This window comes from Erithacus rubecula (assembly GCF_903797595.1).
Source record: "Erithacus rubecula genome assembly, chromosome: 8".
Classification (NCBI taxonomy): domain Eukaryota; kingdom Metazoa; phylum Chordata; class Aves; order Passeriformes; family Muscicapidae; genus Erithacus; species Erithacus rubecula.
The window spans coordinates 9,654,267-9,673,571 of record NC_136659.1 but is presented as its reverse complement, the minus strand read 5'-3'; the positions used below and the strand labels follow the sequence as shown (position 1 = coordinate 9,673,571).

At 38.7% G+C, this 19,305-nt stretch overlaps 1 protein-coding gene across 2 annotated transcripts in view; it reads left to right on the top strand.

Annotated features, from left to right (window-relative positions):
* Positions 1-19,305, top strand: part of HECW2 (HECT, C2 and WW domain containing E3 ubiquitin protein ligase 2) — a 96,208-nt gene that overhangs the window by 74,562 nt on the left and 2,341 nt on the right. For both annotated transcript variants that reach the window (XM_079311404.1, XM_079311405.1), the window contains exons 19-27: positions 2,097-2,217; positions 4,232-4,345; positions 7,957-8,109; positions 10,133-10,231; positions 11,392-11,521; positions 12,112-12,258; positions 12,662-12,776; positions 13,515-13,600; positions 14,941-15,053. In XM_079311404.1, coding sequence (XP_079167530.1) covers positions 2,097-2,217; positions 4,232-4,345; positions 7,957-8,109; positions 10,133-10,231; positions 11,392-11,521; positions 12,112-12,258; positions 12,662-12,776; positions 13,515-13,600; positions 14,941-15,053 — 1,078 coding nt within the window. The remainder of the gene's footprint in view (positions 1-2,096; positions 2,218-4,231; positions 4,346-7,956; positions 8,110-10,132; positions 10,232-11,391; positions 11,522-12,111; positions 12,259-12,661; positions 12,777-13,514; positions 13,601-14,940; positions 15,054-19,305) is intronic.

Sequence of the window (19,305 nt, the reverse complement as noted above, 5' to 3'; positions counted from 1 at the left end):
AATTGTAAATAGCCCATGTTTTTATGGAGGCTCTGTGTTTTCTCATAAGCTAAGCCGGCTATGCTGCACTGCACAAGGGTGGGATGTTAAGGATCCATTGTTCAGATCATCACAATCACTTGTACTTTCTCTTTTGGGAAAGATGAATAGTCATGAAGTTACTCTTTATATCTGCTTTAGAATATAACCTCTTTGAAAATCAAGTATGATTATCACATCTCTGGTAGTTTTTAGGTCTTCCATTAACATCTTTTGTTCCCAAGGTGGAAGTAATAACTATAATTGCCCAGGAATTTCTTGGCATATGCATCTGATTTGCAGTGAGGACTTGTCATGTGCTGACAGAATATTATGATGCTGATTTCTGAACCATGAAGTCATGTGTTATCAGATTCATGCTTTGTGGTACACTTCAAAAAAAATCTAGCTTCCTTCAGGGGTTAACATTAAAGTATATTTTTGTTGCCTTTTTCTGGTGATTGCATTTTTGTACATACCGACCCAAAGCAAAACAAACAATAGAGGGAAAAGGCCAATAGTTAAAAAGCTGTTTATAGTTTCTCTAAGTTTTCAGGACATTTCAGCTGAGTGTACCTTTGGAAGCTCTTGGTGCTGTCAATAAAAGAGGAAAACCACTATAGATGAATCAATGACCATGATCTGTTTTTCCAGAGGGATCCTTCATGTTCCTTTTGGAGCCCTGCAGATTCCATGATATTTACTATTCCTCCCACACTTCACTTCAAGCCTGGAACAGGTGCCAAGTGTGTTTCTGGTCAGACAGGTCTTTTAAAGACCTGCTAAATGGAGTTCAGTGTTGGTGAGCTCTCTGATCTCTGCAGAGATAGACTCTGCAGCTCCTCCAGCACCCACTTCCGCAGGATGTGCTGTCGCCTTTCTGTCAGACCCAAGGGCTTTGTGGCTGCCCTCCTTCCCCTGGCTGTGCCCACAGGCTGAATGGATGCACCTCCTCTCTTCTCTTACCTGAAACCTTGCCATGCCTGCCCCACAGCAGCAATCAGTGTTCTGTATTGGCTTTGTGTCCTGCATGGAGCCAAAATAAACTTGCACGAGGAACTGAGAAAAGAGAATTCTGCAGAAAAGTGCTGCTAAACTGTTCATTTGTGCTTTCAGGTGACCACTAGTTCTAGAGAAGTAGTTGGCAACTTACATGTACTTTAGGGCATGAAAAATTTTAAACATCCTCTGAATTTTTTGGGTGGGATGTCTACACAGCCATGCAGGGAAGGAGCTTAACTACCTCTTTGGCACCCTGCTTTACAATTAAATCAGTGAAAATAATTTATCCAGGGAGGCAGAGGAAGTCCTAATGATGGCCATTTTCAGAGTAAATCAGACTAAACACCTAATTTGTATATACTGGACTTATTCATGCAGTTGTAGGGTATGCTATTTTTTTGGTGCGCAGATCTCACCTTTCCTTGCTTTTAAGAAATTAGCCCTCAGAAATAGTTTTTTAAAATTAAATTCTTGCATGTTTCTGCAGCCACAGATTAAAAGTTCCACAAACTTAAAACTGGTAGTCTTTCCATTCTTTCTATATATTTCTTCCGTGTTACTTCTCCACAGAAAAAATTCTGGCATTTCCAAAAAATTAAGGAATTTCCAAATGTTTTCCTCCTTCTTCCTGGTGTAGTCAACAGGGGTAATGCAGAGTCCAGTCTGTTTAGGCTTCATTTCTGAGTTGTTGTTTTCCTGATAATAGCAAAACCAGAACAGAACATAACATTTATCATATGAACTATTATAAAGGTTAGACATGAAGTGTACTTGAAAAACAAAAAGTAAAGTCTTTCTAGTTGCTTGTGCTGGTTTTTTAATCCATCTTTTGCATTGACCTGGATTTGCTCTTTTAAGATTTACTTTTGAAAGATAATACTATTGGAAGTGAGCAACCAAAAAGTCTTGGATGCAGAGCAGATTTGAAGATATGCAGCTTTTACCCTTTATAAAGGTGACTAAACCAAACACATACCATGCATACCTTTTGCTATTAAGGAGTCTTTCCAGTAGCAGATGGGACATCCATCAGTTCATGTCACTGCAGCTCATTCTATGCTCCTTGCTCCCTGCAGGTACTCAGCGTGCCAATGCCCGAGCTCCAGCTCCCTACAAAAGAGATTTTGAAGCCAAGCTGAGGAACTTCTACAGGAAGTTGGAGACTAAAGGATATGGACAAGGCCCAGGGAAATTGAAGTATGTTGAAGCAACTCATGAAACTGGATTTCTCTTTGGGCAGCTTGCCTTGCCTCGCACATCTGCAGGCTTCTTCCCATTAGAAGGAATGCAGATGTTACGGTTACCCAGGCATTTCTGGGAATACAAAACCTGTAATAAAAGACTTAATGCCAGCATGTGATTCACAGCAGAGGATACAGCAAGTTCTGAGCACCTCTGTGCTTCCTCCAACTATGTTTTTGTACAGACAGTATTACCAATACGGTGCCAAAAAGAGCTTTGGGAAGAGGCCTGCAGAACAGGAGACATCTGAATTCTTCCATTATAGCAACGGCTATGATAGAAACAGTGATATTTTCTCATATCTTTTTCCACTAAAAAAAATTAGATAGGACTATCTTTTGTACATCATTGCCTGTCCTGATAGCATAGTCCTCTTCAGTAAAGGGGATTCTTACATTAAATGTTACTAAATTCTAAGGATTGCCTTTAAAAACTGCTAATATTTTTATTTTAGCACTCTGAATGCTGGAGTGCTTGGAGTGAAGTCTTCCCTCCTTCATTTATTTGCTATCATGTGATTATGTGCTGTTACATATAAGGATTTTCCTCACAAGATACTTTCAAAATTTTGTAAATTACCAAGTCTTGTGCCAGTTATCAGACTCATAGCCATGAGGCACTAGAACATGATTTAATAATTTCCTCTATTATAAAAAGGGGGTTTTCTATTTGGTTTTGTTTTTTGGTTTGTTGTTTTTATTTTTTTATTTCCTTCAGCCAGTCACTTCCCTTATTCTGCAGAAATCTTTGCTAAGCTCAGAGTTCATTCATGTGAGCTTGTTACAAGTTTTGCAAAACTGAAATGAGATTAAAATGGTATTGTTTAGACAAGTCTTAAGAAGCAAAGGTTGAGCAGTGTCTGCCTATATCATATAATGAAACTATGAACAGTAAAAGCCTTATATATGAAAGCTTTGTCTGAGTGCTTGGGCAAATAACTGGTGGGGAGCATTCACTCCCTATAGTATCTGTCCCATTTCTTACACCTTTTTTTCTTCCCTGACCTATTTGCTATCACAGTGTAGATTTTTAAGCTGTAGTTTGACACGTGAGTGGAAGTTTTCTCTGGGTTGCTTTCTCAAGCAGCAGTGCTGACCTGTTCAGAGCAGGGTCCAGCACAGCTCCACTGCTGCCTGGGTCCTCTTGTTGCCCAGGTACCTGCTCAGTTCCTGGGCTCTCCCCTTGCATGTCTTCAGGATGGCTCAGTGCAGTGACTGAGCTCTGCAGGGCCTTTGCAGGAGGCTGGGGTGGCTTCACACACACAGATGGCAGTATTTGAATAATAAAGCAAGTGAAGTTTCAGGAAACTAACTAAACATATTCTTTTTTTTTTGGCAGAGGATAAAATGTGTCAGTAAGGAGGATTCTTTCACCTCTTACTTTAGATCTTTATGACACTTTCTCATTTTCACAATTTTTCTTTCAGAAGGTACATTGTGGAAGGTACATGTGATGCTTCCGTGGGCTTTTGTACAAATAATTGCCATTCCTTCTGGACTTTTTGTACCATCACACTTTCAAGGATAATGTAGGGATGTGTGTTTCTGGGTTTGCCATACTATGATTTTCCATGGTTTTATCTTTTCCTGTGTTAAGAGAGTGATTTTTAGGGAAAATATTAGATTCCTGCTCACAGTAAAACTCACTTAGGGGCCCAGCTTTACAAAAGGATTTCAGACTTAATGAAAATGCCAGCTTCAGGACCTTTCCCCTTAAGACTTTAATTTAAGGAAGAAGCAAGGCAGACAAAACAAAACTACTCTTCTTTGTACAAGGGACATTTTATTGAAACCTAAACGGGAGCATTGGAGGAGATAAACTGACAGGAGCTTCCAGATCTGGATAAAATTATCCAGCAGAAACAGATATCTCTGAAATCACCCTGTTACTATCCTGCAGTGTTAAATAGTTGTTTCCAAATGTGGTTCATGTTCACAAATTGCTGTTTCAAAATAATTTCTTCCTTCAGATTAATCATCAGGAGAGATCACTTGCTAGAAGATGCCTTTAACCAGATTATGGGCTACTCAAGAAAAGACCTGCAGAGAAATAAACTCTATGTCACGTTTGTTGGGGAAGAAGGGTGAGTAGAACAGGGAAGTACTTGTGGTCTGAGAACCCAGCGTCTTGCAGCTCTTCTCTCACCAAACTAGTTGTCTAGAGTCAAAAGAGGAAGGACTGCAGTGGCAGGAAATGCCACATACATAAGCCTAGAACATACAGCTGTTTGAGATGGCGTCTGAAGCATTTTGCAGTGTAACATATCCTGCCTTTGCAGAAGTAATGTGAATGCTTATGTGAATTTTCCCAGTACTTGGTGTGTGTTTCAGAATGTTGCTGGGAAAGCAAATTAAAAACCAAACATCTTTCTTGCGTTATTCATGTTTCATTTCTCTCAGTGTTGTTGTGTCTCCAGGGCTTACCAAAAGACAGGTGCCATTTGTTGGAGGGAGAGTGCTTTCAGAGTAGGCTAAGGGCTCAATCCTTAATTTAGCCCCTGTCTGAGGCACTGGCAGCAGAAAATGCTGCAGGAGGTGCTCGCTGCCTCTCCAGCCCAGGGCTTACATAGCAAATACAAGCAACTGGCTGTTGTAAGCTGTTAAAAACACCCAAATATTTCCCATGCTTCAAAGTCACATTCAGAGAATGCTCAGTCTGTGTCTAATGAAAGTCTAATATGTTGCAGGTTGTGAGAGACGCTTTGCAAAGCAAGATATGGTTAGATTCCCTTTGCAAGTGAAACTGAAACAATGTACTATTTTCTGGTTTTGTCTCTGAATTTGTGCCCCTTTGGTAGGTCTTAAAGCTCACTTGTCTGTTGTTGAAATGGTTGATGAAAATGTTCATAAATACATTCAAACATTGATTCCATGGAATTCAGAAAATTGCAGCATAGCTCTTGGAAAGCTGTAGTGTGTGCTACTGCTACGCAGTGTGTGAGTCTTTAAAATGCAGAGTTGTAATAGAAATATCTCTTGCAAGATTAGATAAAATTAAGATGTCTTTGAAAACCTCTAAATCCTGCTGTTTGTTTAAAGTTCAGCCTGAAGCACTCAGTGTTAATAAAGACCCAGTGAAGTCTTAAAATAAAGAATGTTGACAGCTGAGAGCCAAGTGTGGACTTGTTCATATAAATAATATCACCATGCTGTCTGAGGAAGAGCTCAGAACTGGAATGGCAAGGCTGGTGCACAATGAGATTACATTGTATTGACAAAGGAGGGTGGGGATGCAGGAGCAAGGCCTGTTTCACACTGCCCCTACCAGCCTTTATTTTCACAGCTACGACCTCAAATCATATTTAAAAATGAAAGGGAAATTTTTAATGTCATACATGAGATAGTGATTGATCCAGATACACCATCTCCTTTTGTCAGGTGTCAGAGTTCTGCATTTCACCACTCAGCAACATGAAGAGTGACCTGGAAATGGGAGTGACATCTCCTGTCCCCATTTTATCCAGCTTTACACAGGACTCTAGCCTTAATAGAAAAGAATCAGTTAATTAACAGCAAATAAAATTAAAATGACATCAGTCCTTTATTTACACATCTGTATTTTTAATGAAGAAAGGATGTGTGCAAACAGTATTGTTTCGTCAGAGATGGTGCAAGTATATGTAGCACATCCAGGTACTCATTTGGCCAGGTGAAGAAAGACAGGTCAGGGTGGAGGAGAGGAGGAATACTGAAAGTTAATTGTTTCCTATTTGCTCCTCCTTTTTTAAGATTTTAAGTAGGGGTTTGCTTTTGAATTTCTTTTCCTCTTGGTAAAGAGATGTAAGTCATAAAGTAATGGGTAAGGAAATACTTACATAATATATTTTAGTAACTATTGATTTATTAGCATATAAAATAGTAAGTGGGGCAACTCAGACTCAATGATTATTGCTGTTCAAGTGATTTCTGTCATAAGTCTCATAATGTTTGGCTTCCTCAAGTCTTCAGTTTCTATACTCATGAATTGTGATGCTCATTTAATAATTTTTATAGATTCATAGTTCATGGGGTGATACATTACAAAAATTTACATAGAATATTGTTCCTTGTTTTTCCTGAGTTCTTTGGACTACTAGGAGAAGCTGCTTTGCATTTGAGTGGTAAATCTGAAGTATTAATGGTGCTTCCTAGGAGACATGAGTCATGTTGCCAACAACATATTACTCTCCTGAATATCCAAATGCCCCACAGTTGCAGCTGTTGTGTGGTTGCATACCTCTTGTATGAAGTTTTCTCACCCCTGTGCCAAGCCTTTAATTGTAGGATAAATCTGACTGGCAGTGCAGGGCTCTCATGATTGATTTATTTAACGTGACTCACAGTAACTGCATACAGAGGGAGTTGTATGAAATGGCTGATAGTTAAGCAGAGTTTCCTTTCTATCTCAGGATTTCATAGTGTGCCTGATTATCCCAGAAGTTTGCAAGAGTCTTCCAGGTGACCCTTTACTTGATCCTGGTATTCATGCCAGGATTAATATCCAACAGTTGTCCATGATATCAAACCATTTTTGAATATTTTTTCTCTAAATTGTTGATGGAATCTACCCCTTCTTGCTGGGGTAAGGATTTGTTTCAGTACTTCCCTGCTGAAGCTTAAAAGAAGTGAAATGCTTCCAAGTGACTGAAGGGAAAATGTTTTTTATTCAGCTGAGGAAAGAGGGTTTGTCCTCAGCTTGATAATGGCACCTAGCCTTTATTTTCCTGACAACTTCATCCTCAAAAACAACTCTAATTTGGACTTGTTTTCTGTAAAAATTTATGAGCCAAAACATTTGTAGCAGAAGTTCTTTGTGAAAGCTGACCTTCTCTGTGGTACTTCTGTCTGTGCATTGTTTTAGTATTTGAGTCAAATACTAAATCTTTTATCTCTAAAAGATGTCCTTTCTATCTATTTGTTAGGGTCATAATATTCTCTGTTCCAAACTGGAAAACCCCTGGTTTTCTGTTTTCCAGCTCTAACAGAGCATTAACCTAACTAATTTCACCGGTGACCTGCAGAGTAATGTCACAATTCAGTCTCAGTGCATTGTCAGCAATGAGTTTGTTTATCATTCAGGAAGAAGGGGTTATTTAGATTCATTAGAACTAGGATATTAAAATAAGGGAAAAAAAAGAAAACAAAACAAACAAAAAAAAAACAACAAAGGAAGTGCACTCTCCAAAAGACATTTAAATAAACTCAAGTTTGGAAGACAGACAAGAAAATTTAGACCAAGAAACATAAATCACTGAAGTAATCTCAGATTATATTGCTAGGGAAAACAGAAATATTATCCCTCAAATTATCCTATGGTTGCAAGTCTGCAAAGACAAAATATGACCATTGTTTATTTTCATTGTTAATTTGTCAGATGCAGATAAGTCTGATTTTGGCTCTTTTCATGATTTTCCTCCTCCTCGCTACCCCCAATTATTTGGTTATATTCCTGTGGCAAAGAGGCCATTACAGCTGGAGCCAAAGGTTTTTTCTGAGAGCAGCCCACATGGAGAACTTAATTCCAGTCCTCCAAGCCATTCCATTTTAGAATAGTCCCTTGAGAGTTCCACATACTTTGGCATTAGGCAATCTGCACGGATAAGGGTTTTGGTTAAAATCTTATGAAATTTTAATCAAAATATAGTGTAAGGAATGTAGATTTAAAAAAAAAAAAAAAGTTTCTTGCTTCATAGTAATGTCAGATTTTTCTTTAAAGGTTGGACTACAGTGGACCATCAAGAGAGTTTTTTTTCCTGGTGTCCAGGGAGCTCTTCAATCCATATTATGGTTTGTTTGAATATTCAGCCAACGATACCTACACAGTACAAATAAGTCCCATGTCTGCTTTTGTAGACAATCACCATGAATGGTAAGAATTATTTTCTTTTTGTTTTTCAGATACATTTTCTGTTATTCCCACTTGTAGAACAGCTGCTCAAATCTGCTCAGACATGTAACACAGAATCTGATCTTTTTAACAAGCAGCAGAATAATTGCATTTCTTTAGACTTCCCTGATTTTGGTTTCTCTTGTGGTTTTTAAATGATCTTATTTCTCACAAGGTCAGCAGAATTATGATTTGGAGCATGTACCATGGGATTGTCTCACAGCACAACTCCCTGCATTTCTTGTACATTAGTAGGCATTTCATGAAAGCAGTATTAACCTCTTGTGTTTTAGAAAGAAACAAGAAAAAATAACAACATGTTGACTTTTTGTCAGCTAAGGAGATGAAGGGAGGTTTCAGGCACGTATTACTGTATGTAATTTGAGTCTTCCTAAAGAGCACAGAGATCTCCTCAGTGGAAAAACCCCAACATACCTATTAAAAGGAAATCTGTGGTGATATCTTAATTAGGGGTAGGAGGAAGACTGCTGATCACACAGCTTTGAACAGTCTGTACATTCACCCATGCTTCTAAAATAGTTGTCGAGGATTTTTGCATAATCCCATTTTCACAATTATAAGCCAGTTTAAATCACCCTCAGTTGATTTAAGCCATGGCATCACCATAAATCTGTAAAGCTATGCTGTGACTATTAACAGAGAATTCTGCTGTGTAAGTAGTTGGATTACATTAATAGTGGAATGACAGCTGCTCATCTCTATAGGACAGATATGCACTGAATTCTTATTTTTTAAAAGCCAGTTATGAAGAATGAGTATCAGAGGGGAATCTCATTACTAATTTTACAAATTAAAAGAAAATGAACTGGTTGGTAGTTCAGTTAGGTGAAGCAACCTGTCTGTTGAGCTCCAGTCCTTCAAGTCTCTATTGGAAATGCAGAACAGCCTGGCATAGAGGTGAGAGAAAACACTTATGTGCTTATGCAGCTTCTGCCAAGTTTTTTATTCATCCCTGGCTTCTGCAGTGCTGGACCAGAGACCTTGGGAATGAAGAAGGCATGACCCCATCTCTTTCAGGGAGTGCTGGTTTTGTACAGCCCTAGGGGGAATTCAGAAAATGCAACTGTGACAAGCAATTTATACATGGAGAGGGGGAGGCTCTGCATGCCACATCCTCATCTTGTAAACATTGTACAAGCAGGTATAATAAAGCCCTGATTTTTCCAAGAAAAATGTTGTAAAGGATACAGAAACAGAAAGTTCAGGAAACACTTACTTTGAAAAAAGCCACTAGACTTTATTCTAGTTCTAGAACTGTGGAAGAGTGGATCTTGATTCTCATGGGAATATTTGCAAAGACCCTCCTATTTCAAGGTTGTTACCATCTGATCTCAACCCTGGCAAACTTCCTCCTTACACACCCAACAAAATGAAGTTAGTAAGGGAAGAAGGAGAGAGGTGAGACAAGGAGATTTAGATCCTGTTGACACAGAGCTGGAGAGCACTGCAATACATGAAAAACTTTCTGGCACTGTTTGTGAAAATATACATGGAACTCCTTGACAACAGTCAGAAGAGGGAGTAAGAAGCCACTGTAGGCAGGAAGGACAGGCAGCATGAGCTGTCAGTCTGGGAAAGAGTAGAAAAACCTTTGGCCTCTCTATGACATGACAACAAGTTAATCCTGTAGGGGTGTGAAATGAAAATAGACAGTGGCTATCATTTTGGGAGATAATGCATTTATAAAGTGGCTGCTCTGGCAGGGGCTGATTGAATTAAATAAGGATTTGACTGTTTTGAGCAGTTGTAACTTAGGTATCTGAAGGATATTCCACACCCTGCAGACTTGCTTTTTAAATTTTTTTTTCCCTCTGTGCCTTACTGAGAATGTTAAAGAAACCCAAGAAATAAACAAAAATACCACAATTTAGACATAGCTGTCTGATTTAATAATGCTGTTTGGAAATACATGCAAGTTTTGATGACAGAGCAGTGTACCAACCACAAAGTTTCAGTATCACAAGTGTAACTCCTTCTCTTCCAGGTTCAGGTTTAGTGGTCGAATTCTTGGTCTTGCTCTGATACATCAGTATTTGCTGGATGCCTTTTTTACAAGACCCTTTTATAAAGCCCTCCTCCGAATGTGAGTAGAATTGCTCTGTCTCATCTTTTGTTTGGTTTCTTCCCCATCAATGATGCCATTTTGTGTATGGATTATTTATGATGCTTTATTGACAAAAGAGACAGGCCATTAATTCTAATTTAATAAATTAGTTTCAATCAATGATTTTTTTTTTAAATTTCCTGGTTTCCACTACCTCCGAATGTTGTTTGTGATCAGTATGAGAACCTTGTGTTTTGTTTTAGCCCTGTTCCCACCTTTCTTCTACAATATCTTAGATTTGAAGATGTACAAGGCAATCCTGTGAGCTCAATCCAAATATTAATAGAGTTCTTATTAATCTGTCATGTAGTGACTCACAGTTAGGGTGTGAATCACTTCTTGACTTAGACTGCACCATCCATTCTCAGAGGTAGACTGATTGTTGGCAATCTCCATTTTGAGGAGCTGTACTTTGATGAACTTCAGACTTAGTTTCTAGAACTGCTTCTTCTCTTCTGGCTGAAACAATGAGAGCTGTGCTTGCTCAGCATGTCTGGAACCTAAGACCTAATGAACTGAAGGTGCTTTACTTTTTATTTGAAAGATGGTTTTGAGAAGTCTGGAGGCTTTTTTTTTCCTATAAAACATTGCATGTTCAAGTAGTGTGGAGTAATTAATCCATTCCTACTGAATATATATTTTAAAAACACCTAAATGCTAGCATCATCATTTTAGTAAGAAGGACAAGGCAAAAGATAAAAAGATATTTCTGTGGCAAGCTGGAAGTCTAAGCAGTTCAACAAGTGATGAGAGATGAGGCAGTGTAGCCACAGGAACAAAAAGGACACTACTTCCTTGTTAAAACAATCTTGCAATTTCTTTTATTATTTGAATTCTTTGTCTCTTCAATGTATGTATTTTCATAATTCCTAAATATGCTTCACAGGAAACACAGGGCAGACTCACAATAAGCTTAAGAAGCAAAGTGTCTTCAAATTAAATTCTGGAGTTTTGTATATTTACATAGTGATTTTGTGTTATACTGCTGTTACCAGGCAAATAAACAGAGATTTGAAATTGTCCTCTTTATTGATGTTTCTCTTGGCTCCCATTCACACTCTGTTTTGTCTGAGTTTAGTTACTGAGCACAGGCTGCTGCCATCATCTTCATTTGTGTGTTTTCTTCTTTCTTCTGTCAGACTCTGTGACCTGAGTGACCTGGAATATCTGGATGAGGAATTTCACCAGAGTTTGCAGTGGATGAAAGACAATGATATACATGATATCCTAGATCTCACATTTACTGTAAATGAAGAAGTTTTTGGGCAGGTGTGCAAGATTCTTCATTTCCTTGGTGGCGCATTCCACTGCTAGATAAACATTTATTTGGACAGGAGAAGAAGTGTCCCTCCATGCTGCTTTGAACTTGTATTTTAAAAATTCCTGCTGGTGAAACCAATGTTGAAATCTAAGGAGGAATTATTATTTGTACCTGGTCAAACATGTTTTTCTGGTTAAGGAGATTTTCTGGAAAGTATCTGAAAATATCAGACTTTAGGATTGTCCTGCTAGAAGCAGTTTACCTGAATGTAATTGCAGCAAAGTTGCCATTCAAAGTTATTACAACACCTTTGCTAAGGTATTATTCAGAAAACTTCACTGCTTTAGTCACTGTAAAAATTGTTTCTTCTAAGCTTATTCTTAATACTAATTATGAAGGTTTCTCAGACTAAATGCAATTTAAAATATTATCAAAAAAAGGAATTTTTTGTATGTTCTCTCACTTCATGTATTCCAGTTTGCTAGTCAGGTTTGGTTAGTGATTTTGAGGAATTACTTCAACTTAAAAATTCAAATTACAATTCCTTCATTTGTCTTTATAATAATTGTGTTGTCACTTGGTCATTTTTTGTCCTAAGATCACAGAACGGGAACTAAAACCAGGAGGTGCCAACATCCCAGTCACTGAAAAGAACAAGAAGGAATACATAGAGAGAATGGTGAAATGGAGAATTGAGAGAGGAGTTGTACAACAAACAGAAAGTCTAGTTCGTGGTTTCTATGAGGTAAAATGCTCCAAAATTAAATTTACTGTATTTCACCTTCCAAAATATTTTTCTCCTCATATACATTTCCAAAATATGGGGTCCCAAATACAATCAGAAGTTCCCTTGTAAATATTGGAAGAGGAAGAGAGGCTAAAAATAATTTTTTTTAGTCATGTATGTAAAAGCTGTGGTTATGTATCTTCTTTGCACTGGACAAAACTCTTGATCACTGTATGATTAGTGTTGAATCCTTGCTCTGCTTCTGCATTGGGTCTCTGGGACTTGTTTGTTTAAAAAGACAAAACCAGAATTCTGAAATACCTGAAATGATACCTGGTAAATACCTAAGTAGCAGACTTTATGGGGAGGCTCTGCTCAGTACATGAAGAAATGCCACCATGTCTTTTATTTCCTTTCACAGGTGGTTGATGCAAGATTGGTGTCTGTATTTGATGCCAGAGAACTGGAACTGGTTATAGCTGGAACAGCAGAAATTGATTTGAGTGATTGGAGAAATAATACAGAGTACAGAGGAGGTAACTTGAATTTTGGCTTGTTCAGTGAGAGTGTTGGGGACTGTGGAACTACCCAGTTCTCAAGACATAAAGAACCATTGCATGAGATACATTTATAGTAACTTTTGAACTTCTCTGGTTAGGTTTGTATAAGGGGAAGGTAATTTGTGCATTTTAATTGCTTCATTGCATCTCCTTCAGCTCTTCCCTGGCTGTTCTTGCCCAGACACCACAACAGAACACTCTTCTTCACAGAAAGTACCAGCTGCACACTGGTGCAGCTCCCAGACTTGGCAGAGAAAAGAAATGGTAGCCATTCTTTGTCAGATATTCCTTTTTGTTTCACACACTCAAAGTTGATGGGAAATCCCATTGGCTGCAGGCTAGTAGTTGAGATAATTTGAGAACAAAAGAAGATACTGTGAGAGAGATGGTTGCAGCATCATTTGTAGCTTTGGATAGATAAGTAGCACATTATTGGAATATTTCAAGAATTGGCATTCCTCTTAGTGACTGATTAATGCAAGAAATGCTTGTACAAGGGATCTCACTTCTTTTTGTGGTGGCATATTCATTCTCTGCCTTTAGGATTTTTAAGCATTCTAGGAGTATTTTTTTCTCACCTCCTGCCTTTTAATGCCATTGGGTAAAGAAAAAGGCATTACTGTGACTTGGGCTAGACTAGGAAAAGCTTACTAACTATTCCCTCTACCGCTTTCTTAACACCTAAAAGGATAAAGGCTCTTGTTGTTTTAACAGGTTATCATGACAATCACATTGTAATCCGGTGGTTCTGGGCTGCTGTGGAAAGGTTCAACAATGAACAACGACTGAGACTTCTACAGGTAAGAAATCAGCTGATCTGTGTAAATATAATTGAAATTTGATGCTAAACTAGCCCCACCATAGTTTAGGATACCCAGAAATTATGGTGATGTTTGCTACTGGGAATAGCCTGAGTCAGAGGCTAAATGTAATAATTTCAAGTGACAGAAGCTCACAGCTATTTTTATAGATTTCTAAGTTTAAAAGTACACTTGAGATACAATGGCTGATGTCAATAATCCTTTACTTTTGTTTGATTAAAAGTACATTAAGACTCCTAAAGATAGAAAAAGAAAACTGTGTAATTGGTTATGTCATTAGGTAGAAATGTTAATAGTATTTATACAAGTTAGGAAGGAGAAAGCTTAGATGGAAATTCAAGGCCTCAAATTAGAAAATAATGATGGAAACCTTAAAGTTAGTCCAATTCCATTTTCACTAAACCTGCAGGTTCCAGTCACCCTGCTGCTGGAGGACAAAATATCTCAACAGAAGAATATTTATACATGTGGGTTTACTTTTGAGTTAAATGTATTTAAGTACAGGTTACATCCATCCTATCTGTAAAGAAACAGACAAACCTCCACTGCAAACCATACAATATTATTGATCTAATATGAAATCTGCTGTTTTTAACAATTCAGAATTTTTATCTGATCACTGAATTATGGAGAATTTTATTTTTAAAATCTGTTTAAGTATTTTTAAAAGCCTGTAAAAAGGCAGTGTGGAATATCTCATTTGCTGGAGAGACAGAAATGTCTGCATGTATGTTCCTATCACATGTGTTACTGTGAAGTTTTTATAATATCCAGTTCATTACAAATTAAGTAGTCTCTGATCTGTCAAAAGCTATGTTTGATCTGTTCATGACAGGCTGTAAATAAAACTGCTCACCAGTCAGTATTTCAGCAAATGTCAGTGGGTATACCTAACCTTCAGAATTTAGTCCCTTTCTTACAGTAGTAAATTATGGTTTATAAAGCAATGGAAATCCATAAACTAGAAAGGCATGACATGAGCCACCAGACATTACTGCTTTCTGTATTTATTCCTTTTAATGCAGGAAATGACAGCAAAAAACCCACTTAGGCTTAAGTCTGAGTAACTGGATACTGATAGTGTGTTATTCCACAGTATTTATGCAGAAAAACCTTTGGAGGAAATTAATCTGCTAAGTTGCCTCTTCTAGAGCCCAGCCAGGAAATGGTCTGTTTGCTTTTAGCCTCCATGTAAAGCAGCATTTATTGCTTGTGCCTCACGAATTTCCTTGCTAGGCACATGCTTTTCCCAAAGCCTTTGTGCTGCTGAGTGCTGCCCGTGTGTGACAGCCTGTCCTGATGTGTGTTTGTGCTGCCAGTTTGTCACAGGCACGTCCAGCATTCCCTACGAAGGCTTTGCCTCTCTCCGGGGGAGCAACGGCCCCAGGCGCTTCTGCGTGGAGAAGTGGGGGAAGATCACTGCTCTTCCAAGGTACAGGTTCCAGGGTGGCTTCATGGGACACTCTCTGGGGTAACACAACAGCTGTTTGACAAACATTAGCAAGCTTTCACTGAGTATGCAAACATACCTTCCCTTACAGGCAAATTTCCTTCCCCGTGTTTGCAGTGTCTGCTGCACTCATTTTGGTATTAGTATAGCTTAGTGATATAATTTTTATGCTTGGTCTGATGTTGAGTGTTAACAAGTACTAAAGAGGCAAGTTGTGAGTGCAGAATAGGTAGGAGGGAGTCATTTCACTTCAGAAGCAGCAAGAGAGACAAGAGAAGGTGAGGATTTCAAAGAAAACAAGTAAGATCAATTGAAATAGGTGAAGGGGGTAAAGGAACAGTATGAGAGTCCAAGATATGAAAGCAGAAGTTGAGTTGTGCAAGCCCTTGGAATTTATATTGGGTAGGGCAGGTTTAGAGGAGTAGGATGAAAAGATTAGAAAAAAAAAACAACTTTCTGATTTTTAGAGCAGAAAAAAGAGTTCTTTTCAAAGGTCCATGGTAACAATGCCAGGACTAGACTAATAATATGTGAATGATGAAAAAAACACCTTCAGCTTGGTTTCTTAATCGACAAAAAATGTCAGGTTCTTGTCTTTCCTCTACTGTGATCAGTCTGATAGCTGGGAGATTTTCTTTCACCCAGCTCTGGGATTCTGCAGCCTCTAGAATGGGTTAGGAGTGGTTAGACACAGATTAGTGTGTGGAGTGTGGGCAACCTAACTCTGCTTGATCAGACCTCAGCTTTAGTGTGCTGTGTACAGCCTCTGGAGAGGGGTTTGGGTTGGGCTGATCCATGGAGGAAACTCAACCCTAATCATAAACTTCCTCATTAACAAGATGCCTCAGGAGTAACTTGCATTCAGAGTCTCTCTGGCCAACAACCTGTAGGTTTTTCTTCCAGCAAAAGAACAGAGGCAGAAATGTCCCTTGGGTTGGCTCCTGCCATCAGAATGGAGGTCATGGACACAAAAGTGGTGCTGTGAAATCCACAGGCACAGCAGGTGGCCTTTAAACAGAGCCATCTTTCCTGTTCACAGCACAAATTAGAGCCAGGCAACTGAGGATTAAAGGAATACAAATCCTGAAAATCCCTATTTCATATCAAATACTATGTCATCTGGGGGCCTAGTAATATCTTGTAGCCCAATAAGTCTCATTTATAGTTTGATTACTATTGGTCTATGGACTAGCTTTGATTCTGTTTGAAAAGTAAAAGCTGTGACTTTTTAAAAAACAATTTCTCACTCCAAAATTCTTTTTTTTTTTTTTTTTTTTTTTTTTTTTTTTTTTTTTTTTGTGAGTTTAAGTAAGAAAAGAGATTGCATGATTTTTTCCATATATTTTCTGAAGCTGAAATTCCTGGTGCTTGCAAGCAGAGGTTGCAGCATGGAAAAGGTCAGGACCTGCCAGAACAGGATGTTCAAAATTTCCTCTGGAAAGGTTATGCAGAACCCTGGTTGTGATAAACTGCAGAATGAAACTGCTTCCAAAAGTAAAATATGGAGAAACATGTTGAGAATCTTTGCAATCATAGGCTGTTCATCAAGTTTAGGGGAAATGCCAACTTCTCACATTTAAGAGATTGTATCATTCGTTGAAATGTCACATTTCCCTTGATTAGAAAACATTTGATTTTTGTCTCTCTGGATTGTTTTTACCATACAAATGTGAGAATTAAAATAAAAACAACTGTGTGTGACAAACACAGTCATCATGAGCAAGCAGTTCCTGGTATTCACACACAGGGAACCTTGATCTCATAAAAAATGAAACATCTTCCATGGCAGTAGTGCTTAAATGGCTTAAGCCCCCAGCCAAAAGCACTGTTTGCATTTTTACCTGTGTAGTTCTGGGATGCAGTGCAGCTTCAGCCTGGGTCTCAGCAGCCTCTGAGACTCCCTGTGCAAACAATGGGCACTGCTGGCTTGGAGGTAACACATCAGTAACTACAACCCTGAGGAGCTGCTTCCAAAAGGTTTCCAAACAAGCCCAGCATGTGTAAACACATTGCTGGATCTGCTGGGAACGCTGCCCTAGGACTCTGTGACTCTTACTGATTCTCAGATAACTGAAGCTTTTATGTTAAGGCACCATCAGTCCCTCCTAGCAGTGCTGTACTTTTCAAATTGCCCTCTTAGCAGGAGTGCTTGTGAAATTTGATAGTGCTGGGTGGCAAAAGTGAGGATTTAACAGGTCAGTGGACTTTGTTTCTTCCTCTGTTTCTAAAAACACTGCTGCAATGCTGAAAACATGCAAGAATCCCCATCCCCATCTCTTCTTCCTGGTCTGAGACACAAAGGACAGCTAGGATAGTCACTTAGGTATGTGGCTGTGGCCTAAGCAGCTGTGAATGTAAACACAGAAGTTTTCACTAGATGTTTGCCTAGTTCCCACTGTTCTGACTGCTGTGTAATCATCTTTGCTGAATCCCAGTAGTGAGATTTCTGAGAGGCACATGTCAGGTTACTGAGCTTGTATCACTGTCTTTTACACTAACTAGGCAGCCTGTACAATGCCCTGGAAAGACTGATTATTATGGGTCCAGCTTAACTACTGCTACCCCAGTGCCACTTCTGCTTCCTTCTTTTGCACTGTATTGCAGGTTAGACTGCACTGGGGGAGGGACTGCTGCTTTTTCAATTCACTGCCGTGCTGAGAAATTGGTCCCAGGTTCATTACTGGATATTATTTATTCATGCCTGTGATGATTAATTGAAAATGGTATTTATCCCACTTCTGCATTTTAAGCCTTAATCAGTCTCTTTTACTACATTAATCAAAATGAAGGGGAGTTTAATTGGGAATCTGGGAATTTAGACCTTAGGAACCAATATGGGTTTTTATGTTGCCGTAAGATGTGAGCCCAGGAAGATGAACAGTTAGTGCCCATGTGGTTTGAAATGTTGGAACAGGAAAATACTACCCAGAAGGAAAAAAACACATTTGTCTCAAGGAAGCTGGGGTTGGAAAAGCATGCATCACCTCAGAAGACAAAGGTCTTGTTTTTGTCCTTTTTAATTACTTGGTTTCCCACAGTAAGTGATTCCATTTTCAAAATTGCCCTCAAAATAAGATAAAACTCAGTTCTCTTAATAAATGTAAACAACATGCCAGCTTACTATTAAGCCAGTTCATAATGAATCCCTTGCTAATTATATACTGTGTCTTTTATAATTTGTGGTTTTACAGCCCACACAGCATGATCCATAGTTCTAATGAGTGGCTGTCAGCCCCATGGAGCAGAAGCCTGTGGTTAGACTCTTAATTGCCTAAGACTCTTCAACACTCTACATTGAATTCAAGGGATCACTGATTTCCATTTGCTGCTGGGCTTAAATCGGTTTTTTTCTTCAAAAGAGAGTATTTTCAATTTTTTTAAAGTACTCGGTGGGAAATGAGTAATTTAATCTATACCACATATATTATTTTATAAAGTTTTTGGAAAGGCAAAGGAGGAATAAGAAGAGAGCTTTCCTCCAGGAGCCTTGGAGAGATGGCTGGGTAGAAAAATTTTACCAGACCCCTGGAATACGGAGTGGGGAAATGCCATCTCTGCTGTGCAGCAGCAGTGTTCTTCTGAGGGCACTGTATTTGGGGAGGGTGCTAAAGGCAATGTTTTTTTAAGTGATTGTGTGTTTGATGTCTGGACTGTGTTTATAATAATGGTGTGACCTAGTGTGCTGTATATACATATCTTCAGCCTGATATTTTTATGACACTACAAGGCTGTAACTGAGTGGGTGTTTCAGCTTCAAGAAGTTTCAGTTTATAATGGACTCTCAAGTTTTTTAACAAGTGAGATTAACCCACTTCACTCCATGTTCCATTCCCAGAGCTGGGAGCTGAGAGGCACTTAAAGTGGCAATTAATGAATTTGCTCACATGGAAGGGCAGCATTTTCTGGCTCAGATGAAGTCTGTACAGGTCTGTAGTAGACAGCGATTTCTGGGACTGGTTAAGTTAGATAAGGAGTTGCATTTGCTGTGTGGAAGGAGCTTGTTCAGTCCTTCACTAACATGTTACATATTTACACTTAATACAGATCATACTGATGATGGGCAGGGCACTGTAGAAGTTTGGTTTTCAGCTGGATTGAATTTTAATTAATAACTCTATGATGTATTTTATTGCAGAAGAATGAAGTATTTGTAAACAGAGACCTGCCAAAATACTAAAATCAGTCTAAAGTGAGGCTTTGTTACAAAGCTTTAGAGCAGAAGAGATGCTTCTTC